General features: G+C 40.0%; 1 protein-coding gene across 3 annotated transcripts in view; it reads left to right on the forward strand.

Annotated features, from left to right (window-relative positions):
- top2a (DNA topoisomerase II alpha) overlaps positions 1–22,980 on the forward strand; it is a 59,671-nt gene extending 36,691 nt beyond the window's left edge. For 2 of the 3 annotated variants that reach the window (XM_043674888.2, XM_087977798.1), the window contains 12 exons: positions 2,338–2,533; positions 2,800–2,891; positions 5,678–5,824; positions 6,350–6,433; positions 7,489–7,686; positions 8,701–8,812; positions 9,533–9,694; positions 12,560–12,707; positions 12,790–12,872; positions 14,110–14,316; positions 15,646–15,869; positions 22,337–22,980. In XM_043674888.2, coding sequence (XP_043530823.2) covers positions 2,338–2,533; positions 2,800–2,891; positions 5,678–5,824; positions 6,350–6,433; positions 7,489–7,686; positions 8,701–8,812; positions 9,533–9,694; positions 12,560–12,707; positions 12,790–12,872; positions 14,110–14,316; positions 15,646–15,869; positions 22,337–22,492 — 1,809 coding nt within the window. In that variant the 3' untranslated portion in view covers positions 22,493–22,980. The remainder of the gene's footprint in view (positions 1–2,337; positions 2,534–2,799; positions 2,892–5,677; positions 5,825–6,349; positions 6,434–7,488; positions 7,687–8,700; positions 8,813–9,532; positions 9,695–12,559; positions 12,708–12,789; positions 12,873–14,109; positions 14,317–15,645; positions 15,870–22,336) is intronic. The other variant, XM_043674889.2, reaches the window with a different exon arrangement.
- The last annotated feature ends 4,660 nt before the right edge of the window (positions 22,981–27,640 follow it).

Raw genomic sequence — 27,640 nt, forward strand, 5'->3', positions numbered from 1 at the left:
ACTATGATAAATTGGGAAACATTATATAAAGGGATGATAATGGATAGATAGCTTCAAACAAAGAGCGTATAGAGGAACTGTAACAATTAGTCATTGCCGTCTGACACAACAAAATGGGAAAAATGGCCCAACCATGGCTAAAGAGAGAAATTAGGGATGGTATGAAGCCCAAGGAAAAGGGCATATATATTGGCCGCAAAAAAGCAGCAGACCTGAGGTTTGGGGGCAGATTACATTCCAGCAAAGGAGGACAAGGGACTGATTAAAAGGAAGGAAATAGAGAGCAAGAGTAAGCTTGTGGGGAACATACGAAATGCAAAAGCTTCTATAGGTATATGAAGAGAAAAATATTAGTGAAAACGATTTTAGGTTCTTACAGTCAGTTATAATGTGGAACGAAGAGATGGCAGATAATTAAATACTTATTTTGGTTCTGTCTTCACAAAGGAGTGGTGTCCCAAAAATGTAGAGGAGCACTGTCTCGTGAGAGAGAAGAACTGAAGGAAGTTAGTATCAGTATGGAAATGCTGTTGTGGAAATTGTTGGGATTACAAGCTGACAAGTTCCTAGAGCCTGATAATCTACATCCCAGACTACCTAACAAAGTGGCTTTAGAAATAGTGAATGCATTGGTGGTCATACTACAAGATTCTATAGATCCTAAAATAGTTTCTATGGATTGGAGAGTAGTTAATGTAAGTCCATTATTTAAATAAGGTACAGTGAAATTATAGACCAGTTAGACTGACAATGTATTGGTGGGAAAATGTTAAAAGTCCATTATAAAAGATATAATAGCAGAGCACTTGAAAAACAGTGACAGAGTTGGACAGAGTTAGCATGGACTTGCAAAAGGAAAATCATGCATAACGAATCTACTGGAATTCTTGAGGATGTATCTAGTAGAATTGATAAGGAGAGCAGGTGGATGTAGTTTACTAGGACTTTCAGAAGGCTTTTGATAGGGTATGGCATAAATATTAGCATATAAAATTGAAGTAGGGGTAGTGCACTGACATGGATGTGAACCGGGTTGGCAGACAGGAAACAAAAAGTAGGAATTTATGAAGTTTTTATTTCCTTAGTGGCAGGCAGTGACCAGTGGGGTCCAGCAGGGATTGGTACTTTGATGCCAGCAGTTCATAATATATAGGAATGATTGCAGGTCACACAAAGCTATGTGGGAGGGTGGACTGTGAGGAGGATGTAGAGACACTGAACAAGTTGAGTGAGTAGGCAAATCCATGGCAGATGAAGTTATATGTGAATAAATTTAACATTATCCACTTCGGTAGTAAAAACATAGGGACAGATTATTACTTGAATGGCAATAGATTGGGAAGTAGGGCATGCACTGAGACATGGTACCCCTTGTACACCAGTTGCTCAAAGTAAGCAAGCTGCTGCAGCAGGCAGTGAAGAAGGTAAATGGTATATTGGCTTCATAGCAAGAGGATTTGAGTATAGGAATTGGGATGTCAAGCTGAAATTGTACAGACCCTTGGTGAGACCACACCTGAAGTATTGTGTGCATTTTTGTCTCTGGACAGAGTACATCAAAGGTTTACCTGATTGATTCCTGGGATGGCAGGACTGATGTATGATGAGAGATTGGATCAATTGGGACTCTATTCAGAGGAGTTGATGAGAATGGGGCGGGATTTCATAGAAACCTATAAAATTCGAAAAGGACTAGACAAGCTAAATGCTTGAAGGATTGTTTGCAATGACTGAGGAATCTAAAACTAGGGGTCACCGTTTAAGGATATGAGCGAGACCATTTAAGTCTGAGATGGGGAGAAATTTCTTCACGCAGTGGTGAGCCTGTGGAATTTTCTCCCACAAAGTAGTTGAGGACAAAATATAGAACGTTTTCAATATAGTTCTTGGTGCTATAGGAATCAAAGAGTATGGGAAGGAAAGGGGAACAGGACAGTGAGTTGGTTGACCAGCCATTACCATATTGAATGGTAGAGGAAGCTTAAAGGGCCAAATGGCTTACCCTGGTTTTATTTTCCAAATTTCAAAACCTGTCACAAAGGCATTTATGACTATAGCAGACTGAGGCAACTAATCTTTAGATGTCCCTAAGGATCAGGTGGGACAAAGATGCTTGTCTAGAACTCCAGAAGCAAAACTTAGGCCTCCTTTGATATATCTGTTCCTTCCTCATAATCCCCACTGCTGGTGTCCAATTCCACTGAAATTAATATATGAGTAAATTACTGGATCTGACCAGATTTTGCTGAAACATTGAGAATGTATAGAGGTGGGGTTGGGACATGCACAATATCTCTAGATATTCTGGGTTTGCCCACTACTTCTTTTTTTTTTTAGGTGTTATTCGACCATGTTGGATGTCTGAAGAAGTATGAAAATGTGCAAGACATACTGAAGGAGTTCTTTGACTTACGGCTTAAATACTACAGATTAAGAAAGGATTGGCTTGAGGGGTTACTAGGAGCAGAATATGGAAAATTAAGCAACCAAGCTCGTTTTATCTTGGAGAAGATTGAAGGCACATTGGTCATTGGTATGTCTTTTAAAAACTATTTAACTTTCATTTTGGTCTTATTCATACTCCAAATTGTGATGTAGATCAAAATTTTGAAGGCAAGTATCGGATTTACTTTCTACCATTCGATATTCTAACATATTGTTTTTTCCATGTATTTTAATATAAAATTAAAGTACAGAATTCTATTTGAACTTCAAGTTATTTAATGTGCAAGAGTACCTCTTCATCTGATAGTCTTTTTAAGTCTTAATTTCCGTTTTATAATCCTCTTACCCCTACAGAAAACAAACCAAAACGTGAATTGATCCAGTTGCTGATCGACCGAGGTTATGATTCAGATCCTGTGAAAAGGTGGAAAGAGTCTCAGGATAAGGTGATATGCCAGTGACTTCAGTTGTAACTTGAGCTGTTTGCAACAAAATACTTATTAGAAAACATGAGGTTGAAATTACGATTTGTATCTATTAAGTTTTAAAATATTCTGGATAACAACAAAACCCTGTATTTAATAGCATCTTTAGCAAAGTGAATATTTGATGGCACTTGACAGTCACATTATTGAGCTGAAAATGTGTTGCTGGAAAAGCGCAGCAGGTCAGGCAGCATCCAAGGAACAGGAGAATCGACGTTTCGGGCATAAGCCCTTCTTCAGGAATGGGCAAAGTGTGTCCAGCAGGCTAAGATAAAAGGTAGGGAGGAGGGCCTTGGGGGAGGGGCGTTGGAAATGCGATAGGTGGAGGGAGGTCAAGGTGAGGGTGATAGGCCGGAGTGGGGTGGGGCGGAGAGGTCAGGAAGAAGATTGCAGGTTAGGAAGGCGGTGCTGAGTTCGAGGGATTTGACTGAGACAAGGTGGGGGGAGGGGAAATGAGGAAACTGGAGAAATCTGAGTTCATCCCTTGTGGCTGGAGGGTTCCCAGGCAGAAGATGAGGCGCTCTTCCTCCAACCGTCGTGTTGCCATGGTCTGGCGATGGAGGAGTCCAAGGACCTGCATGTCCTTGGTGGAGTGGGAGGGGGAGTTAAAGTGTTGGGCTACGGGGTGGTTGGGTTGGTTGGTCTGGGTGTCCCAGAGGTGTTCTCTGAAACATTCCACAAGTAGGCAGCCTGTCTCCCCAATATAGAGGAGGCCACATCGGGTGCAGCGGATGCAATAGATGATGTGTGTGGAGGTGCAGGTGAATTTGTGGCGGATATGGAAATGTCCCTTGGGGCCTTGGAGGGAAGTAAGGGGGGAGGTGTGGGCGCAAGTTTTGCATTTCTTGCGGTTGCAGGGGAAGGTGCCGGGAGTGGAGGTTGGGTTGGTGGGGGGTGTGGACCTGACGAGGGAGTCAAGGAGGGAGTGGTCTTTTTGGAACACTGATAGGGGAGGGGAGGGAAATATATCCCTGGTAGTGGGGTCCGTTTGGAGGTGGCGGAAATGACGGCGGATGATACGTTGTACATGGAGGTTGGTGGGGTGGTAGGTGAGGACCAGTAAGGTTCTGTCCTGGTGGCGGTTGGAGGGGCGGGGCTCAAGGCCGGAGGAGTGGGAAGTGGAAGAGATGCAGTGGAGGGCATCGTCGACTACGTCTGGCGGGAAGTGGCGGTCCTTGAAGAAGGAGGCCATCTGGGTTGTACGGTTTTGGAACTGGTCCTCCTGGGAGCAGATACGGCGGAGACGAAGGAATTGGGAATATGGGATGGTGTTTTTACAGGGGGCAGGGTGGGAGGAGGTGTAGTCTAGGTAGCTGTGGGAGTCGGTCGGTTTATAGTAAATGTCCGTGTCGATTCGGTCACCTGAGATAGAAATGGAAAGGTCTAGGAAGGGGAGGGAGGAGTCTGACGGTCCAGGTGAATTTGAGGTCGGGGTGGAAGGTGTTGGTAAAGTGGATGAACTGTTCAACCTCCTCGTGGGAGCATGAGGCAGCGCCGATACAGTCACGCTATTGAACTAAGTTTTACATAGGGTATAAGAATAGTGCTAAAGCATTATTGAAGAAGTAGGTTCCCAACTTCCTCTTAAAGGAAAACAGAGATTCAACCAGGAAGTTCCAGAGATTAGGAGTTGGGACATGATTGCAAATGATCAAGTGATTGAAATTTAGAATGTGCAGGAGACAGAATTGGATGAGTACAGTGATCTAGGAAAATTTGTAAAGTTTAGCTTTACCAAGGTGGTGGGGTGAGAAGACCTGGAGAGAAAATTGGGCCAATTGCTGAATCAGGTCAAAGTGATGGGAATAAGGAGTTTGATGTAAATTGACACATGGGCTGTGCAGTTTTGAATGAGATCAAATTTATGCAGAGTGCAAGTTTGAAGACCAGCCAGAAGAGCATTGGAACAATCGTGTCAAGAAGTGACAAAAGCAGGAGTGAGAGACCATACAACATGAGATGTGATAAATTACATTACAGAGTTAGAAGTGGCTTTCTTGGTGATTGGAAATATATAGGCGTTAAAATTTGGCTCAGGATCAAACAGGATGAAATGATTGGAAAAAATGGTAATTAGGGGCTTCAACTTCCACAAACATTTTTGTAAACTATTTTAAGAACTGATTGTTTTGAATTCCTTGGAACTGTGAAACCTGCACTCTATGTAAAATGATGTGTCTTACACTGGATTTGCAGGCAATGTCGAATACTGAAGTATATGAATGAAGTTGCAGTGTACTAATTTACACTAAAAATTGCAGATTTTAAGCATGTGTGTTAAATATAAATCTTTCTGATACACTTTGGAAATTGTATTGGTCTGGAACTCCCAATATTCTTCAATAATCTTCAATAAATATGAATATTTGCTGGATTGATATGTAATTTTCAAAATTCTGAAGGAATTGAAGAAAGCAGTTTGATTACTGTTTGGGATTTATTAGAAGTTTCATGGAAACCTGTTTATAGCACCAAATTTTAGTAGTAATCGATAACTATATAAACATATTTGCTTTCTGGCAATATCTATTATTTTAGCAATTGAAAATTTTGCAATTTTTTTTTCCTGCCCTGGAGAGTGCCCATGGTAAGGATTTGAACTCAGAGAATCATGGTGTCAATTTGAAAACTTAATTTATCTGCTTTAAGGTGAAAGTTCAAATCTCGGCTAAATGTGTGGAGTTACTTTTATATTTAAAGATGCACTCTATGTTTTGTTGAATAACTATTTTAATTGCTTTTGACAGCAGCAAGAATCTGAGCTGGAAAATACAGAGGAAGAAGAGGAAATCACCACTTCATCTGGGGCAGATTTCAACTATCTTTTGAACATGCCCTTATGGTATCTGACTAAGGAAAAGAAGGATGAACTGCTTAAGCAGAGAGATGTCAAAGTAGGTTTATGTAGACTCATGGGGATTGACATTGATATTCTGTTTTTGATCGGTATTTGTCTTCAAGCGGTAGCTACCATTGCATTTGTTTCTAAATTGATGCTCTTTAGTCATGGAACTCCTTTCCACAAAATAGACTGCAGTGGTTCAAGAAGATGGTTCACCATCACCTTCTCAAGGCCAATTTGGGATCAACAATAAATACTGTTCTAAGCAGTGTAGCTGACATCCCCTGAGGAAATGTTGATAATCTGTATTTATGTACTGACATAGCAAGTGATCCAAACATGGCAAGAAGGAAACTAGATCATTTTTGGCCATATTGGGTAAGAACAAACAAAGGGTATCCTTTACCTGTGCTGTAGCAGATGTTGGATCCTTCACTCAGCAAATTAGAGGCCGAACAACAATTTGAGAGCCCCCTGTATGAAATTAATTTCCCATACGTCAAGTTTGCAGAGCATAACTCAGAAAAGGTTGTTAATTCTGTTTCTTGGTCTGTAATTCCAAACTCTCTTATGTTAGGAAACCGAATTGAGATGTCTGAAAAGGAAAAGCCCGTTGGACCTATGGAAGGAAGACCTGGCAGCCTTCATCGAGGAGCTTGAGGTACTATAACTGTTACTGCATGATTGGAAATGCATTTTATTAATGTACTTATAAGAATGAATTAAATTGGAATTGCTTCCTAATTTTCTCTCATCCCTGCCCTTCCTCTTCATACTGACCTTTGTGAGGATATTGACCATTTTTTGGAAGTTGCAAGTTAGAAATATTTAGCACAAGATAATTAGCATGTTCATATTAAAGGAAGATATCACTTCTCAGCATGGAGCTATAGACTGCAATATTTGTAGTTTTAGCTGATCCAGTTAAGAAAAGAAAATATGCAGTTCAGATTGTGCACTCTATTCTTTAAATGATGTCCCAAATCCTTACTATTCATTAATGCCAGTGATCTTGCAAATTTAAACTGCATTAAACATTTCTGATCCTGCAAATTAATATGAGCAGTGGGGAAATGAGTGCTGTCAAATAGCTACACTAATTGTTTATTTGTTCGAGTACATAATGTGAAGTTCTGTAAAATGTCTACTTTCTTGACTTGTTTTCCATAAATGCACGTGTAGATTAATATTTTTTGTCTTGCATCTGCTCTGCTATTCACTGACTATTTCATTGAAGGATCTGAAGTAGGTGTTATGTTCTTCATTTTCATGGTGCCAGTGACTTATTTGGCCACCACCTGGATATGGGTGCTGGTTTTGAACCGAAATTTTTTACCCACGAAAGGTTGCAACAAGGACCGTTTTCAAGCCTCTATTTAGTTGCTGCTCTTTTGGTATTTCTTTCTCTCTTCTTACACCGCCCTCTTATATTAACTGACAGTAGCTAGCACAGGGTGTTGAGTTTGCTAGTAGATGTTACATTATATTGAGTGAAAGATTCCAAAATTAACTGAACGAGGATGGAATACTATCATGCACAATAAAAATGATTTACTAAAAATAAATGCTGTTTTGTGAGAGTTTATATAATGTTTTATTTTCTTCAATGAATCGCTCATCCCCAAAAATGTATGTAATACAGATCTTTGTCTCCTGACTGAAGGGATCAATGTATTTTCAACTTCCAACACAATTTTCTTTTTTATTTCAATTCAGCGTGTGGAGATGCAGGAGAAAGAAGATGAATTGGCTCACGTTGGTAAGGCTGTTAAAGGTAAAGGTGGTAAGGGTAAAATGAGGAAGCTGCAGTTGGAAGAAACTATGCCATCTCCTCACGGCAGAAGGGTTGTCCCCAGAGTTACTTCTGCTATGAAGACAGAGGCCACCAGGAAAAATATCAAGAAAAAAGGAAAGGTGAGTTTATCTGCTTCTGGTACTTTGCTAAAAACTAATTTTAAACTACAATTAAGGGATTTCAACGAATGACCATGAAATCATCAAAATTAAAATAGTTTTGCTATTGTGATTCAGCCTTGGTGCTGACATTAATACACTGTACAAAATGTTCTAGACCTAACAGTGAACATTATTAACAAGCCACAAAATAGGAAGTTTATGGTCAGTAAATTGCTGTATTAAATCTCCAAATTAATGATAATCTTACATTTGCTTTCTGGTGGTGGAGGTAACTGCATGATAATTAATGAAAAAATATTGGCTTAATATTAGTTTGATTCTTACCACAATTTTTAGATTTTCATTGATCTTTACCATAAAACAAAAGCAGAGTTCCTTTAGTGATTGCTGAAAGGTAAAGTCATGGTCAATACAGTGTGTTGTGCTGTGAACTGGATGTTGGATAAGTGCTGTACTTATGCGTACAGTCTTTCTGAAGCGGAAGGAAGCAGAATTGTGACAGCCAAAGAAACTGTAACTTGGTGAGGCATCAGCAGAAATCAGTGAATTTAGGGTGTAGGTTTGCTCGCTGAGCTGTAGGCTTGATATCCAGACGTTTCATTACCTGGCTTCGCTTCACTTGGAGGTCGCCACTGATGATGTTACCTAGCCAGGTAATGAAACGTCTGGATATCAAACCTACAGCTCAGCGAGCAAACCTCAACCTGAGCTACAAACCTTCACAAATCCGTGAATTTAGCTGAACTCCTAAGTCTGATTTACTCCTTGCAATTTGAAAACCATCTTTGTTTTCTTCTTTTGGATAACTTTTAAAGAAATTGCTTTAATGTTGCTTGTTTTATTTGTTTGTTGTGGTATAAATGTCGTGATAGTACATATTAACAAGTGATATATTATTCAAAATTCCATTTGTTTCAAGTCTATTTTTGATCTTGTTAACCTGCAGTGTTAGACAGTTGTTTTTTGGTGTGACTTGGGATGGAGTTTGTTAATATCTTGAATATCTTATAGGGTGAAACAGATTCTCTTGCTGTTAAGATGGAGTTCGGTGATAAAGAGGGAAGTTCTCCTGAATATGCAAACCTTGCAGAACGAATTTCCAAGAAAGTGAAAACTGAAGCAGGTGAGTATTTTTAAATTGTCATCAAACCAGAATTGCTTAGGTTTCTTCAAACAGGAACTGGCACCTGGAAACACAAGCATGCCAAACAATAGAATGTTCTCAGCTTTAATTTCTTCCACTCAACTTGAACCCAATTGCAGCCACCTTGCGCAGAGGTTTCAGATGTCTCCTTGATTTGGCTGGGGGGGGCGGGTGGAGAAAGTAGCTTCTGGGGATTGGCCACAATTGATCATCTTGTATTTGACACAAGAAGTGTATAGAATGTTTAATGGAGCAAGTAGCATGTATTTCATACTTTGCCAAATATAAATTGGCTTGGAAATTACGCCACAGAACCAGACAAGATGGAATTGTCTGCTGTTGTTTGGTATCAAAAGTCTGTTTGCTGAAAAGATGGCCAGACAACACCCCCAGCCGAACTTTCAGAGAAAGGCCACTGCATCTTCCTCCTCCTTGGAGGACAATGGCAGGCCCAGATATAGAAATCATGCCTAGTGAGAACCAGTAGTTAGTCAGAAGCCTCTTTCCTCCCCGCTCCATAAGAGACATTATTTTTAATCCAGTTGGATAGAATGCTGGGGCTTTAAAAAAACAAGATCAAATGATATTTTTTATGGTATAGGCCATCTAGAATCTTGCAACTAACTGATTTTATGAGGACGTATTCTATTTGAATGAGCTTATTATGCCGTTGCTGAACAGATTCAACTTTTTTTTAAGGGACCAAGACAAAGCCAACAGCTCAGAAACAAACTAAACTTCAATTTAAACCTCTTGCAAAGAAAAAGAATCCTTGGTCCGATTCAGATTCAATGTCAGAATCAGACGATGACGTGGAGGTTATTGATCTTCCTCCCAGACAGAAACAACAGAGGGCTGCAGGTAGTGCTTTTCAATCCATATTTGTGTTTAATATTTGATGGGGGAAGCTTTTTAAGGATTTGTGAAGGTCATTTGCAAATATTAGCCTTGTATGAATACACAGTCACATGCAGAGTTGAATTCCTAAATCATTTATATATAGTATACAAGAGCTCATGTAAGCATTCTTGAAGTTTTGTAGTTATACCCACAATACTGTTAGGGAGGGAGGTCTAGATCAAAAGGTTTCAGTTGCTAACTTGCAACAATGTCAGGATATCTACTTTATTCTTTATTCACTCATGAGATGAGGGCATCACTGTCTGGGCAGCATTTATGGTTAATCCCTAATTGCCCAGAGGGGAGTTAAGAGTCCACCATATTGGCTGTGGTTCTGGAGTGACATGTAGCTCAGACCACATAAGGGTGGCAGTTTCCTTCCTTAAAGGACATTAGTGAAAGGACATTTCCAACAATTGTCAATGGATTCATAGTCATCAGTAGGCTCTTAATTTCAGTCTTTTTTAATTGAATTCAAATTCTACCATCTGCCATGGTGGGATTCAAACCCAAGTTCACTGAATATTGTCTGGGTCTCTGGGATTAACAGTCCAGCAATAATACCATTAGGTTATTGCTTACCCCAGGAGGATTGGAAAAAGAAAAATAGAGAATTGCACTGACAGTATTAACAAGTCAAAGTATGCCCACCAAAACGCTTGCATTCGCATGGGAATATGACCATTTAATCCACATTCTGGAAAACAGTTGACATTTGTGGAACAGCACTGCAACAAGAGTAACAGCTTTTTGACATTGAGTAACATTTAATCAAGTGAGACATCAAGGATCTTGGGTAAAATTTTAAATCAGTGGGAATCAGGGAAAATTCTACTTAATAGTCATAACTAGCACAAAGGAGGTGGTTGTGCCTGGTGCAAGTCAATTAACTTATTAGCATGGCTTGGTGAGGATAGTGTTTTTGCAGTCATATTCAGCAGCGTCATTCCCTGACAAATTTAGCAATGAATTGCTTCCCAATGTGTTCAGTTCCATTGGCAAGTAACACTAATGCTATATGCGTGCCAGGAAAGATGTGGGCAAATTTGTGAGAATGCAGAAGAGTTTATGAGAATGGTTTAAGAGGTGAGACACCTGAGTTACAGAGGTAGATTAGAAAAAAATGGACTGATTTTCATTGGAGAGATGGTTAAAAGGAAAATTAGAACATAGAAAAATACAGCACAGAACAGGCCCTTTGGCCCACGATGTTGTGCCGAGGTTTAATCCTCATATGAAACATAGTAACTTAACCTACACGCCCCTCAACTCACTGCTATCCATGTGCATGTCCAGCAGTTGTTTAAATGTCCCCAATGACTCTGCTTCCACCACCACAGCTGGCAAAGCATTCCATGCATTCACAACTCTCTGCGTAAAGAACTTACCTCTGACGTCTCCTTTATACCTTCCTCCTAACATCTTCAAACTATGACTCCTCGTGCTATTCAAACCTGCCCTGGGGAAAAGTCTCTGACTATTGACTCTTTCTATTCCACTCATTATCTTGTATACCTCGATCAGGTCTCCTCTCTTCCTGCTTCTCTCCAGAGAGAAAAGTCTGAGCTTATTCAACCTTTCTTCATAAGGCAAGCCTTTCAGTCCAGGCAGCATCCTAGTAAACCTTCATTGCACCCTCTCCAGAGCCTCTGTATCTTTCCTTTAGTAGGGTGACCAGAACTGGACACAGTGTTCCAAGTGTGGTCTCACCAGGGATTGTAGAGCTGTAGCAAAACCTTGCTGCTCTTAAACTCGAAACCCCTATTAATGAAAGCCAAAACACCATATGCTTTCTTAACAACCCTAAACTTTTCAAAATCTGAGAAGTGTAGAGAGAAAGAACCCGTTCCTGCTTTTAAAATGATCAAGATTGAGAGATTGCAGATCTAACATAATTTGTAAAAGAATCAAATGCCATGTGAGAAAGACTTTTTTGCACTTTAAGGTCTGGAATGCACTGCTTGGAAGTGTAATAGAGGTAAGTTCAATCAAGGTATTCAAGAGGTTAGTGTATCATTGTTTTTATTCAAATAACATACTACTGAGCCTTCGTGCTCATTTGGAGAACCAGTGCAGACACAGTAGACCTAATGACTCCTTGTGCACCATAATAATTCTGATAAATCTTCCACAGGTTTTAATTTGTTTGTCTACAAAATTAACTCTCGCACAATTTTAAGTAACCAAGATCATACTTTTATAAACAAACATAGAAAAGCTGCTACTGACAGTAACGAGTTGACGTCATTTAGGGCTTTGATTCTTTCAATAATTAGACATATGTTTGGAGATTTCCAATAAAACCAATGCTTGTTGATATATTTAGTCAAAAGATGAAAACAATGTTTAACAGTTACCGATATTTGGTAATAGGAAGAGTTTGGAAGGATATGGACCAAGAGCAGGCAGGTAGGACTAGTTTGGGATTATGTTTGGTATGGACTGATTGCACCAAAGGGTCTGTTTCCTAGCTTTACCACTTTATGATTCAATGATAGAAATTTCATCCGTCAGTGAAATCAGTGCTCAGCAACACCTTTGCCTCAGTTTTCTTTCTTACTATGATCTTCACTTTTCTAGTATCAAACCTTCCTTGATGGAGCCAAAACTTTGGCACTTTAACTTCGTTCAAATGGATTTCCCAAAAGAAATATGCTAAACTAGAACTTCAAACTTGAATTCACATCTGCATACTTAAATTTTTGACCTTGTTTTGTTCTCCCCAAATTTATTTGTATTTTCCCAATCACTACTCACGTTTCTAATTTGAGCTTTCCAAGTGAAATTTATGTTAATTTATTGTTTTCTATTCCGTATTTGTAACAGCTTCAAAGGCCAAATATGTGCTTGAATCATCTGATGAGGATGATAATAATGGTGATAAAATGATGAGTGAAGTGGAAAGTGATGATGAATGTCATATTTCTGACAGTGGTACTGAATTCTCCAAACCAAAGGCAAATTGTACCCTTAAGTAAGTATGAAAATTAGATTTAAAATCATTGATGAATTTGTTCAAGTAAATTGCTCATAATAAATGTAATATTTTTATGCAGAAAAGCCCAGTCGAAGCCTTCAGTAAAATCTGTTCCCCAGGAGAATGAAATTTTCCAATCATCACAGGAATCTTCGAAAACATGCAAGTGAATCTCTTTTTCATCAGTAGTAATTTTAAGGAACTATCATTTTTTTTAAAAAGATAAATAAAGCATGATTGGTTCAGTTTTTCTTAAATCAAAATAATGCATTCATAATATCTGGTCAGCCTTGCATTTGAATTGTAATCTGTTCTGTATATGTTGACTAGTTGGTTTCAGATGTAAAATTAACCTTTTTGCCTTTGGGTTAGAAGTGGAAACTGGTTATAATTATTTCCTCTTTGTCATTCACTGATTTGTTATAATATGCATATATGAGCAAATGTGTTCAGGTACTCCCCTGTGGTAAAATATTCATGAAATCAGGCACATCAGGAAGTCTGATCAAAACCAGTGGAACCATACTCCCAACAAGTAAAATAGTGTGGAACAATATGTACAGTAACTACTCAGTTATTAAACTTGGTGTTATATGTATAAAGTGCATGCAAACTAATAGAAACAAATTTCATTATTTGAATTTGTTAGTGGTTGGTGTTGTAGTTATATTTTTTTATGAAGGGTGTTACCTTACCCATAACTGTGAAATCTTAATACAGTCAATACCATACCAATGATGATCATATTTTTCTTTTGTTCTGGACTTGTAAATTTTCAGATTCAATTGCTGCATTGTGCCACAATTAATAGATAGTCATTTGTTACAGGTGATGGTAACTAAGTTATGTTAGCATGGCATCTGTTGGTTTATTGAAGGGCATAAGGAACTTCCTGTAGTAAATTATGTTTTAACATAAGATGATTAAAAGAAATTTTAGAAATTGACTTGTAGTTAAACCTTGTTGCCTGAGTGCAATAATTTGAATTTAGTGGAGTCTGATGAAAGAAGGATCCAGATTTGATATGAAAGTTCTCACATTTTTTTAAAAACCATAGTGCTTTTTTAGGATTCAGTTCACATTAAGGTCTGACACATCCAAAATGCTGAAAGTGTCTTTCTAAATGTGAAGGCCTAGATCAATGCATATAACATATTCATATTTATTTAATGAACTTGTAATATTTTGGTAAGCCTACAAAACTGCTAAAATTGCTTTGCTAATTATAGTACAGACATGAGTTTTTACGGTGTTGTTTCTCCTTTTGAGAAAAATATTAGTGCTACCTGCTAGGAAAACAAAATTAATATGTAAATACATTTTTTTGACAAGATTTGGGATCTTGATCTTCATAAAATAAAGCATTCCTAATCTCAAGATCTATTATTGTTTCTCACAGTCGGAGAGGACATGGAAAAGCATATTCCTCAAATTGTTGATGAGGTTTTATCCTCTTCTGATTCTGTTAATGAACCTGAAGTTCCCCCAATCCATTCCAACACTTATAAACCAACAGCAAAGAAAGCAGCAGCCAAACCAGCTGGAGAAAAGGCAGCACCAAAAAAACGTGCTCTTGGCAAGAAACCCACCACTGTTTCTAAAAAAGGCAAGTGAATCTCTTCTGATAAAGATCTGATATGGATTGCAATCTGCATAGTTCTTTAATCTATGGTGAGAAAATAGCAGTCCATAATTGCACAAAAAATATCAGAAATGAATCTGATTTTACATTTTATTTTGGACATATGTTGAATTTGGAGTAGAGTCCATGGTTAATGCTTAGTAATAATATAGATATCAATTTAAAAGTTTGGTTGAGACCAAACATCAAGCGCCATTACTATTGGAAGTGTTTGTTTTTGATCATTTAATCGTTGAGTTTATAATATAAATATTTTGCTAGTCTTTGAAGTTACTGACGGACTGATTCTTTGAGAGATTTGTTTTAGGCTATCTACATTGTTCATGCAATGCATTACAACAAAACTGGTTTCCTAATTTGCAGCAATGACAACAGTTCTAAAGTCCAATCCAAATTTGGTGTAAAGCACTTTGAGAAACTCGATTGTTATAAAATCTGCTACAAGATTAGCAAGTCTTCCTTTTAATGTCCTCTCCAGGAACCAATAGTTAAATCTAATTAAGTATTTTTTTTTATTTTAACAAAGCCTTGCCTTGAAAAGGCTGCAAGAGATAGTACTGAGACAGTTTTCTTTATGGCTAAGTTACCTATGAATGAAATGAGCACACAGAACATTGACATTATTCTCAAGCAACAGGAAGCACCTGCCTTTCTGAAGATTGAACTGTCTGGATGTAAAATAAAATAGCCTGTGCAATATGAATGGCATGGTGACTCAGTGGTTACCACTGTTGTCTCACTGCAACAGGGACGCAAATTTGATTGCAGCCTTGGGTGGCTGTCTATATGGAATTTGCGTGTTCTCCCCGTGTCTGTGGGTTTCCACTGGGTGTTCTAGTTTCTTCCCATAGTCCGAAGATGTGCAGGTTAGGTGGATTGGCCAAACAAATTAGTGTCCAGGGATGTGCAAGCTAGGTTAACAAGCCATGGTAAATATGGGTATATGTTGGGGTCTGGGTAGGGTGGGGGGTGCAAACTTGATGGGCTGAATAGCCTTTTTAGCACCATATGGATTCTACAATTTCATAAGTAGTATATTTCATCCAAGCAGTCTCCTTCACCCACTGTGGTCTCTCAGTTTTGCTCTCTAGTCACTTTGAGACAAAAAGGAAATTGGCTCCCGGTACAAACCCAAAATTGGGATTTGGCTGTACTCCTCAGCCAGGGAAAAGGGCCATTTTATTGTAAATTTATTTGCATTTAGCTTCCATGATAAAATTACAGGGAAGTTAATCAAGAGTACCTTTCAAAACTCTAATAGTAATGCAACATCTAAAATCTAATCATTTACAGATGAAAACCAACCTTCCATTTTTGATGTTCTCACCAAACAAAAGGCTGCTCCAAAATTTTCCAAGACTGCTCTGAAAGCAAAAAATAAAACATCTTCTGATGATGACAATGTTACAAAGAAAGTTGCACCAGCGAAGACTAAAAAAACTAAAAGAAAGAAGGACTCTGACTCAGATTCAGAATTTGACTTTGGGTTGAAACCTGCAAAGTCCGCTGCAAACAAAGTAAGTATTATTGTTATTGAAAATCCTGAGTCAGTAAATTGGATCATTCACTTTTTGCCTTCTAAAATAGGCAATGCTTTTCTTTTAAGGTTTGAGATAAAATCAGAAAATGATTGTGGTTTATTGTCTAACATGACTTCATAGATAAAACTAACAATTATAGCCTGTGTGTGCTTCCATTTAAAATTTACTGTAACTGTATGAAAGCAGAAGGGGTGGGGGGGGAGGCAAGTGCAAAAGTGTAGTGGTATTGTCACTGGACTAATAATTCAGAAATCCAGGTAGTGCTCTGGGGTTGGGGACTTGGGTCTCCCAACGGCAGATGGTGGAATTTGAATTCAATTTCAAAAATCTGGAATTAAGAGCCTATTGCCACCATGAAACCATTGTTTATTGTCACAAAAACCATCCGGTTCACCAATATCCTTCAGGCAAGGTAATCTGCTGACCCTACCTGGATTGGTCGACGTGTTAATCCATACTCTAAACTATCCACTAAAATGGTCTAGCAAAACAAATTCACTAGAAAGTCTCAAAAGAAATGAAACTCAATGGAACTGCCTAGTATCAACCTAGTTACTGAAAACAACAGCAAACCAGCCCTGTTAATTTTGCAAAGTTCTCCTCACCAACATCTAGAAAATAATGTCAAAATTAGGAGCAGTTGATGAGCAAGAAATGTTGGCTCAGCCAGTGAAGCCCACATTCCCTAAATTATTTTTTAAATGAAGGGCAAAATGGCTTAGTCATGACTGGGAAAATTGCAGAGACAGATAAAGAAATGGTATTGAAAATTATTTTTTCCTTTACTCTATCAACAAAGTAAGCCATATGGCCTTTTGAGGCTGTCTCTCATTCACTAGTGTCATGGCTGATCTTTGACCTGAACTCCATTTGCTACCTGGTCCCTATATCCTTTGATTCCAAGAATCCAAAGTAATTAACCTTAAGTTTGAGCATAATCAACAAATGAGTATAGAGCTTCCCAAATTATGAACACTTGTACTTACAACACAATCTCATACAGAGGTCTAATTTTAAAGATCGAATGTTTTCTATACTTATGGCTATTTTATATTGTCCTGCATTGTGTTCCAACTTGCATACAAATTGGCTTGCAAGCAGACTCCAGAACAGAGCCTGTTCACTACGTGGGGACTGCTTGGTCACCACCCTCACCTCTCCCCAACATAGAAAATTCCAAATTTTCCTGAACATCTGCATAAATAAATTTCTCTTCATCTCAGTTCCAATTTATTGATTACTCATTACAGCCTCCATCTAGTCCTTTCTACTTGAAAAATGTAATTACTTGAGTGATGCCTTCCTACTAAACTGTAATACACTAAGAGCAATTTTAGAAATTTCACTTCATATTGTTTGGTTAATAAGGAAGTGCAATTGGTGAAATAGATCATAAATTTTGGACTAACATTGCATCTACCGGTTAGATCTACCATAGTTTCTAAAATAATGGTTGTGAGGTTGACTGGAGCAGTACATTAATAAAATGTCCTCTCTTATCTGGGACCCTGTTTAAGACCAGTCATTTCTCATTGGATTCTTTCATTTTTGTTGTATTTTAAAAATTTACAAATGTAGTCAAGTGTACATTTCAAGTTAAAGCCGATTTCTGTTTTAAATTTGAAAAAGCACAGGTCAGCCTGCAATCTACCAATGTTGGAGGTAGAGCAGGATAGAACATAGAAAAGTACAGCACAGAACAGGCCCATGATGTTGTGCCAAGAGTGAATCCTAATGTAAAATAAAATAACTTAATCTACGCACCCCTCAACTCACTGCTATCCATGTGCATGTCCAGCAGTCGCTTAAGTGTCCCTAATGACTCGCTTCGACCACCATCGCTGGCAACGCATTCCATGACTTCACAACTCGCTGCATAAAGAACCTTTCTCTGACCTTGCCCTCTATACCTTTCTCCTAATATCTTAAAACTGTGACTCTCGTACCAGTCAATCCTGCCCTGGGGAAAAGTCTCTGGCTATTGACTCTATCCATTCCCCTCATTATCTTGTATACCTCAGTCAGGTCACCCCTCTTCCTCCTCCTCTCCAGAGAGAAAAGTCCGAGTTTACTCAACGTCTCTTCATAAGGCAAGCCCTCCAGTCCAGGCACCATCCTGGTAAACCTTCTTTGCACCCTCTCCAAAGCCTCTGTATCTTTCTTATATTAGGGCAACCAGAACTGGACACAATATTCCAAGTGTGGTCTCACCAGGGACTTGTAGAGCTATATCAAAACCTCACGGCTCTTAAACTCGATACCCCTGTTAATGAAAGCCAAATCACCATATGCTTTCTTAACAACCCTATTCACTTGGGTGACAACATGAGAGATCTAAGTACTTGCACACCAAGATCCCTCTGTTCCTCCACACTGCCAAGAATCTTGTCTTTAATCCTATATTCAGCACTCAAGTTCGACTTTCCAAAATGCATCACTTCGCATTTATCCAGGTTGAACTCCATTTGCCATTTCTCAGCCCAGCTCAGTATCTTGTCTATGTCCCTCTGCAGCCTGCAATCGCCCTCGATACTGTCGACGGCACCTCCACCCTATGTGTCATTTGCAGTCCAAGCCATTTATAAAAACTACAAAGAACAAAGGACCAAGAACAGTGCCCTGTGGGACCCCACTCAACACTGACCTCCAGGCAGAATACTTTCCATCTACAACCACTCTCTGCCTTCTGTCAGCCAACCAATTCTGAATCCAGAAAGCCAAATCTCCCTGTATCCCATACTTCCTGACTTTATGCATGAGCCTAGCATGGGGAACCTTATCAAATGCTTTGCTGAAGTCCACATACACAACATCCACTGCTCGACCTTTGTCGACCTGTCTTGTCACCTCCTCAAAGAACTCAAAAAGATTTGTGAGGCATGACCTGCCCCTCACAAAGCCATGCTGGCTGCTTTTAATCGTGCTATGCTTTGCTTCGCCAAATAGTCATAAATCCTATCCCTCAGAATTCTTTCCAAAACTTTGCTGACCACAGGCATAAGACTGACTGGTCTGTAATTGCCATGGATTTTCCTATTACCCTCTTGAAAAGAGGAACAACATTCGCCTCCTTCCAATCCTCCAGTATGACTCCCATGGAGAGTGTGGAGGCAAAGATCTTCAACAGCGGCTTAACAACCTCCGTTCTCGCTTCTCGGAGCAGCCTAGGATAAATCTGGTCTAGCCCTGGGGACTTATCAATCTTTATGTTTTCCAAAATTTCCAGCACATCAAATTCATCAATTTCGGTCAACCCTGTATCCCAGCTCCTCAAAGTTCTCATTCACAACAAGGTCCCTTTCCTTAGTGAAAACCGAAGCAAAACTCACTTAGGGTTTTCCCTATCTGCTCAGACTCCACACACAAGTTCCCTACGCTCTCTCTGATCGGCCCTACCTTCCCCCGATCATTCTCTTATTCCTCACATATGAGTAAAATGCCTTTGGGTTCTCCCTAATCCTTCTTGCCAAGCTCTTTTCATGCCTTCTGAGCTCCTTTCTAGCAAACCTGTAATCCTCTAAAGCTGTGCAAGATCCTTGCTTCCTCCACCTTACGTAAGCTGCCTTCTTCCTTTTGACGAGAAGCTCCTTTCTTATCATCATCCAAGGCTCCTTAATCTTACCCCTACTTACTTGTCTCAGAGGAACAAATTTATGCATCACTCGCAACAACTGCTCCTTAAATAGTCTCCACATGTCTGCTGTGCCCTTTCTGTGGAACAATTGCTCCCAGTCTGTACTTCCAAACTCCTGTCTGATAACATCATAATTTCCTTTTCCCCAATTAAATATCTTCCATCGGTAACTGCTCCTTTCCCTCTCCAAGGCTATGGTAAATGTGAGACAGTTGTGATCACTGTCACCAAAGTGTTCTCCCACTGCGAGATCTGACACCTGTCCTGGCTCATTGCCGAGCACCAAATACAAAATGGCCTCTCCCCTCGTCAGTCTGTCTACATACTGAGTAAGGAAACCCTCCTGAACACACCTGACAAAAGCGGCTCCATCCAAACCACCTGCACTTGGGAGGTTCCAGTCAATATTGGGAATGTTGAAATCGCCCATAACAACAACGCTGCAACATCTGCATTTTTCCAGAATCTGCCCGCCTATGAGTTCTTTAATCTCTACTGCTATTAGGATCTGTAGAAAACCCCAATGAGGTGGCTGTTCCCTTGCTGTTCCTAACTTCCACACATGCAACTCAGTAGACAAACCTTCCTCAACAATCTTTTTTTCTGTAGCTGTGATGCACTCTCTGATTAGCAATGCTACACCCCTTCCTCTTTTTCCACCCTCCCTGTTCTTTTTAAACGTTCTAAACCCTGGAACATCAAGCCAACCATTCCTGCCCCTGTGAAACCCACGTCTCCGTTATGGCCACAACATCGTAGTCCCAAGTATTGATCCATGCTCTAAGTTCGTCACTCTTAATTTTGACAATCCATGCGTTAAAGCAGACTTTAACCGATCCTTTTGTTTCATCGTGTGAGAAACCTTCCTGATAGATTCACTACATCTTGTCACTGCCCCATCTGCAACTGCCCCCTTCTCAGATATGAGGCTCTGATCCCCAAACAAAATAGTTAAAACCCTCCCAAACCACCCGAGCAAATCTCCCACCCAGGACATTGTGCCCCTCCAGTTCAGGTGCAACCCGTCCTTCGTGTACAGGTCTCACCTTTCCCAGAAGGTATCCCAATGGTCGAGGGATCCGATGCCCTCCCTCCTGCACCAGCCTCACAGCTATGTATTAAGCTGCATTCGCTGAGTGTTCCTTGCCTCACTATCTCGTGGCACTGGTAGCAACCCTGAGATCACTATTCTACTCATCCTGCTCTTCAGATTCCAACCTAACTCTCTATGGTCACTTTTTAGATCCTCAATCCCTTTCCTGGCTATATCATTGGTGCCAATATGTACCACGATTTCTGGCTGCTCACCCTCTCCCTTTAGAATCCTGTAAACCCAATCAACATACCTTCCGAGAGTTGTGTTCCTGACCACAAAATCTCCTGTCAATCCATCTAACTATTGAGTCCCCTACCACTAGTGATTTGCTAGCGAGTGAGTGCATCAGAGTGCATCACAGCTACAGAAACTAAGGTTGTTGAGGAAGGTTTATCTACTGAGTCAGTACGAGTAGAAGTTAGGAACGGCAAGGGAACAGCCACTTAGGATGTTTGGGGAGCTTGTTAAATAGTTATAAGAATGAGGCATACACTTTACAGATTAATGTCATGTCACTTCTGCTTTTGAAAATAAAGTCTTTGCAGTCACTTGACTGTGATTTATGGAATTTATCAGGTAACTAATGAATTAAAGCAAATAGATCAAAACAGTTACAAACACTGATTTTTATCCTGAATCGATTTTCAACACTTGTATCAGTTGTGTAAAACAAAATAAGTGTTATGATCGTATACTCAATGGTTGCTCATATTTATTTACTTATCAAGTTGTTTCATTATCAATCAAACTCATTCTCGGTGAGGGTGGTTTGGTGTACCTGCTGAGCTCTGAGCTGAGTTAGCTGATCTTAGGTGGAACACCGAGAGATTCTAGTGCTCCTGAATTACTGAGAGTAAATTTACCCAGAGTTCTTGTTCCTAATTACTATGTGGTAGTACCTGTTGAAAATTGTGAATATGAACATTGATAAAAGCATGAAGAGTGGTGATGTCCCTGCAGTCATCTAGTCTCCTACTACATGCTTGTGTTGATTATAATTTAATGATGACCATTTTATTACAGCCTTAGTTGATGAGCACTTGTAGATAGACATATGGCACCATATTACATAATTAGTGCATTTACTATTGACTTTGAAAATTCTTGTTCATTTTCCTTAGAATTATCTTCTTTTTGTGGCTTTACTTGCATATTCATTTGAACTGTACTTTTGGCTTCCCTCATCCTTTTAAGAAAACACAGCCCCAGAGCGCTGAAATATTACAGTCATAGAGATATAAAGCACAAAAACAAACTCTTCAGTCCAACTCATCCATGCCAACCAGATATCCTAAATTAATCTAGTCCCATCTAAACCCTTCCTCTGCATATATCCATCTAGATGCCTTTTAAATATTGTAATTGTACCAGCCTTCACCACTTCCTCTGGTGGCTTATTCCATGCATGCACCACCCTCTGCATGAAAAAGTTGCCGCTTAGATCTCTTTCAAATTTTTCTCCTCTCACCTTAAACCTATGCCCTCTAGTTTTGGATTCCCTCACCGCAGGGAAAAGACCGTGTCTATTTACCCCATCCATTCCCCTCATGATGGTATAAGCCTCTATAAGGTCACCCCCTCAGCCTCCAATGTTCCAGGGAAAATAGTCCCAGTCTAATCAGTCTCTCCTTATAGCTCAGACCCTTCAACCCTGGTAACATGTTGGTAAATATTTTCTGAACCTATCAACTTTTTAATCCTGATTCTCCTCAGAAAAGCAAGATGAAGGAAGATGACAGTTACCATATCGATATCGATGAAGACTCCAATTCAAATATTAGTCTAGGTGGAGCACCTCCTAGAGTGACCAGCCGTGCAAAGAAGCCTGTTCAGTACTTGGAGGACTCTGATGATGATGATTTGTTTTAACTTTCTAAGTATCTACACCCAGTTAATATGTGCAGTGCCGGTTTTGGTACTAAGCTGTATGGACCAAGAAAATTCTAGTATTGGCTTTGTAATGCTATTTTATATGGATTAGTACTTGGGGACACAAGTTTTCCTGGGCATATAGTGTGGGGATTGTTCATGGCTAGATATCAAAGAAAATTCTCGTTCCTAGTCTCTGCTGGGGAAAACACACATGATTAACTTTGAATGAAAACTGGGCTGAATGGCCTTCAAATGGCTATTTTCTAAATTTCTGTATGAAGAATAATCTAAGTGCCCGTGAACTATTCCTTGGAAAGATAGAAAATTGTGGAAAACCATTTCAGAAAGATGTTTCTGATTTTTAGTTTCAATTTTGCCTGTCTGTAAATATTTTCTGACAACTGATTCTTACATTCTCACTTGACTGTTCTCTTATATTTTTTAACTTTTTTAAATTTCTGAAATAAAGGTTTTTGTAAAAAGTACAGATGTTGTTTTGAGTCTTTTTCAGTAGAAATGTGCTTTTAGAAGAACATAAATCTATTAATTCAAAGTTGCTTTATTGAATTTAGTTATTTTGAAATGCAGTTGCATTTCATAGTATTCATAGTATTTCACTATCTCATCCAAAGTGCATGTGATCAATGAACCCTGCTACATAAATTGAAATCCATGCCGGACACTTCAGTACTCTTCCAGTTTGTCACAGACAACCAGACAGTGAAAACATTTTATGGACTGTCAAATAACACACAGTTCCTCGTGAGATATTGAGTTTCCTGGGAGTTGGTGTGCCTCTGCATATAGATTGTGATTTTCCACCTTCATAGCTTGCAGCAATACTTTTACATTGAGCTTTCTCCAAGGTGATGGATGCTGATGACTCTTCTATCAGGTTTCAGTAATGACATGCTATTCCTATGTATGGAGTGGACAAGTTGTCAGGCCTTCTTTCAAGAATTGACTGTCCTTTATTTAGACCTGATCATGGTTTGCAATATGGTTGCCATGTGCTGGAGCGCATGTTCTGAGGCATTGGTGGCTGTTATTAGGGAACCACTGCACAGGAATAAGTTCATCCATCAGAGGTGGTTGGTGGAGGAGAGGGCTTGGGATGCTGGGCTGACCAAACTCAGAAATGTGTTGTGGAAAAGTGGTCTTGACACTGATGCAGTTGGTTGTTAGGGTATTTGTCAATGTCTAGTACATGGACAGAGCCTCCTGACTGGTACTCGACCTGGAATGCATTGGTACAGTGAGCTTCCAGATGAACAGACTTCCATCAGCACCACAAGCACGCACACCTCCTTATTCCAGCAACTCACGGTTTAAGCCATATCTGAGAAATTCCCTCAGTACCCCTTAAAACAGCACAGAGTAGTTTCCTGTATGGGTTGTTGCTATACATCACTGCCTATAGTTGTTTGCTGCATGATATAAGAAAGTGAAGACTGTAGATGGTGGAGATCAGAGTCAAAAGAGTGCGGTGCTGGAAAAGCACAGCCAGTCAGGCAGCATCCGAGGAGGAGGAGAGTCAATGTTTCGAGCATAAGCCCTACATCAGCCCTGGGGAAGGGCTTATGCTTGAAACATCGACTCTCCTCCTCCTCTTCAGATGCTGCCTGACTGGCTCTGCTTTTCCAACACCACACTCTTCGTGCTTGACATAACATCTTTGCTTCCAGTAGCAGACATCCCAGATAGAGGGCCACTAAGGTAGCCCTTCCTCTTTCCGTTGGGAATCTACCTGTAGAAGTGACATCTCATGTAATAAAAGTGTAATTGGACTCACTGGGTGCAAAGATCTGCAGTTTTTGTGGCCTGGAGAAAATGTTTTTCATATTTATTTGGATTGCATTCTTTCACAACCCCTGTTTTCTCTCTGGGCCTGCTCCTGGACCTGACCAGCATGGCTCCTTACAGGTCCAGGCAATGAACAATGGAGCACATCATAGTGCTCATCTGTCTGCATCTCTGCCACTGTTAGATCCATGTTCCAAGTTCCACTACAAGACAGCATGCAGTATTCCACTCCACAGGCCTTTAGGGACCAGGATGCATCATCATATCTGATAATAGAATTATAATTTCTGTTATAGTTCTGTAAGTCTTCGCACCTTTTTGAGAAGATTCTTACTTTCACCAATGGATTGATCAGGCTCGATCACCTTGATTGATTGGACTCAACCAGGTGTTGATATGTCAATGGTAGGGTGGTCCTTAGGCATTCATTTTTGGGGGTGCTGGGTGCACATGGCCTCTTCCAAATAAGGGTGTGAGGTGCCCCTATGTCTAGTACACACCCTGATATTTCCGATCACCCGAGGCCAGTTGACTCTATTCAAACCCAAATTTGTAAAATTTGATTATTTTTGTTACAGTGCGTATGCCATGGATGTTGTGTATTTGGACTTTTTAAAAGTTAAAAATCACACAAAGTCAGGTTATAGTCCAACAGGTTTAATTGGAAGCACACTAGCTTTTGGAGCATCACTCCTTCATCAGGTGATAGTGGAGGACTCAATCCTAAAACACAGAATTTATAGCAAAAAGTTAGTGTGATGTAACTGAAATTATACATTGAAAAATACCTTGATTGTCTGTTGAGTCTTTCATCTGTTTGAATACCATGATAGTTTCACTTCTTTCATGTGTAAATCACAAAACCTTTGTTTTAAAAGTTGCATTCTCAGGTTATCTGTAACAATGGATGATAGCTAGACAATATGTTGAAGGTGTTAGCCCCCTGTGTTCTCTGTCTATGTCATGATGTTTAGATAGATTCTAATCTAAAAAGTGAGATAACAGAGTTTTACATGAATTCATGCAGTTTTTGAGCAAAGTACAATGTAACTCTGCAAGTACAAATTCACCCCACAAAATATGTGTGCATGTGGGTCTTTGTGTGTGTGTGTGTCTGTCTGGGATGGGGGTTGAGAGTGTGAGAGAGTGTATGTATGTGTGTGTGTGTAGTGAGTGTAGAGTTAAGTCTGTGAGGGGGTGCATGGGAGTCTGCGTGTGTCTGAGGTGGGGAGTTGTGAGTTTCTGTGTGAGAGAGTGTATGTGTGTACGCATGAGTGTAGAGTGGTCTAAGTCTCGGAGAGGATGCCTGCGTGAGTGTGGGTGTGTATGTGTCTGTAAGGATGTGTGTGGGTGTCTGTGTATATGTGTGTATAGGAGTGCCTCTCTGTGTGTGTGCAGGAGTGACTGTGTGTGTGTATAGTGCAATGGTGGTCACCTGTAATGTGACATGAGCCCAAGGTCCCGGTTGAGGCCCTCCCTATGTGTACCGAACTTAGCTACCAGCCTCTGCTCGGCCACTTTTCGCTGCTGCCTGTCCCGAAGTCTGCCTCGGAGGATGGTCACCCAAAGCTCCGAGGTCGAATGTCCAGGACCACTGAAGTGTTCCCCATTCACCCGTTGCTGTAGCCTTTGCTCTGTTTACTCAATGTACCATGCCCCAGGGCATCATTGCCTGCAACATATAAGATAGACAATTGGCTGAGTCACATGAGTACCTGCCATGTACAAGATGGGAGGTGTCCCCACATGTAATGGTGGTGTCTATGTCCACACTCTGACACATCTTGCAGCGCCGCTGCATAGATACCACTATTACACATGGGGACACCTCCCACCTTGTACATGGCAGGTACTCTTATGATTCAGCAAAAGTTGTCTATCTTATATGTTGCAGGCAAGGATGCCCTGGGGCATGGTACATTGGGGAAACCGAGCAAAGGCTACGACAACAAATGAATTGGCACCGCACAACAATCAACAGACAGGAATGTTCCCTCCCAGTTGGGGAACACTTCAGTGGTCCAGGACATTTGACCTCGGACCTTCGGGACAGCAGCAAAACGTGGCTGAGCAGAGGCTGATAGCTAAGTTTGGTACCCATAGGGAGGGCCTCAACTGGGACTTTGGGTTCATGTCACATTACAGGTGACCACCATTGCACTATACACACACACACACAGACACTCCTATACACACGGACACACTCCTATACACACGGACACACATATACACAGACACTTACAAACACACAGTCACACAGGCATCCTCTCAGAGACTTAGACAACTCTACACTCATGTACACACACACACTCTCACAGACACTCACAACCCTCCACCCCAGACACGCGCACACACTCTCACGTGCACCCCCTCACAGACTTAAGACACTCTGCACTCACTACACACACATACACTCTGTCACACTCACAACCCCCATCCCAGACAGACATACACACAGACAAAGACCCACATTCACACACACATTTTGTGGGGTGAATTTGTACTTGCAGAGTTACATTGTATTTTGCTCAAAAACTGCATGAATTCATGTAAAACTCTGTTATTTCACTTTTTAGATTAGAATCAATCTAAACATCATGACACTGACAGAGAACACAGGGGGCTAACACCTTCAACATATTGTCTAGCTATCATCCATTGTTACAGATAACCTGAGAATGCAACTTTTAAAACAAAGGTTTTGTGATTTACACATGAAAGAAGTGAAACTATCATGGTATTCAAACAGATGAAAGACTCAACAGACAATCAAGGTATTTTTCAATGTATAATTTCAGTTACATCAAACTAACGTTTTGCTATAAATTCTGTGTTTTAGGATTGAGTCCTCCACTATCACTTGATGAAGGAGCGACGCTCCAAAAGCTAGTGTGCTTCCAATGAAACCTATTGGACTATAACCTGGTGTTGTGTGATTTTTAACTTTGTACACCCCAGTCCAACACCGGCATCTCCAAATCATGACTTTTTAAAAGCATTTGATGTGAACCACATGGCAGGTTGCTTAGAAAAGTAGAAATGTTCTTGACAGTATGGGTTAGAAATTGGCTAAAATATAGGAAACAGGGTACGATAGATGCATTTCTCAGATTGGAGATGAGTTGAAAGTGGTGTTGCCCAGGGATAAATGTTAGAATCCTTGCTTTTTCTGATATATGTAAACAACTTTGAGATGGATGTTTGGGGTAAAATTTTAAATTTGCAGATGATACTAAATTAGGGACAGCAATGAATTGTGAGAATGACGCTATATGACTTCAGAGATATTGATAACTTAGCCAAATAGGCAGATACCTGGCAAATGAAATTCAATACATTGAA

Source organism: Chiloscyllium plagiosum, unplaced genomic scaffold (assembly GCF_037043375.1).
Source record: "Chiloscyllium plagiosum isolate Xiang-an unplaced genomic scaffold, Cpla_swu_hap1 HiC_scaffold_32, whole genome shotgun sequence".
NCBI lineage: Eukaryota > Metazoa > Chordata > Chondrichthyes > Orectolobiformes > Hemiscylliidae > Chiloscyllium > Chiloscyllium plagiosum.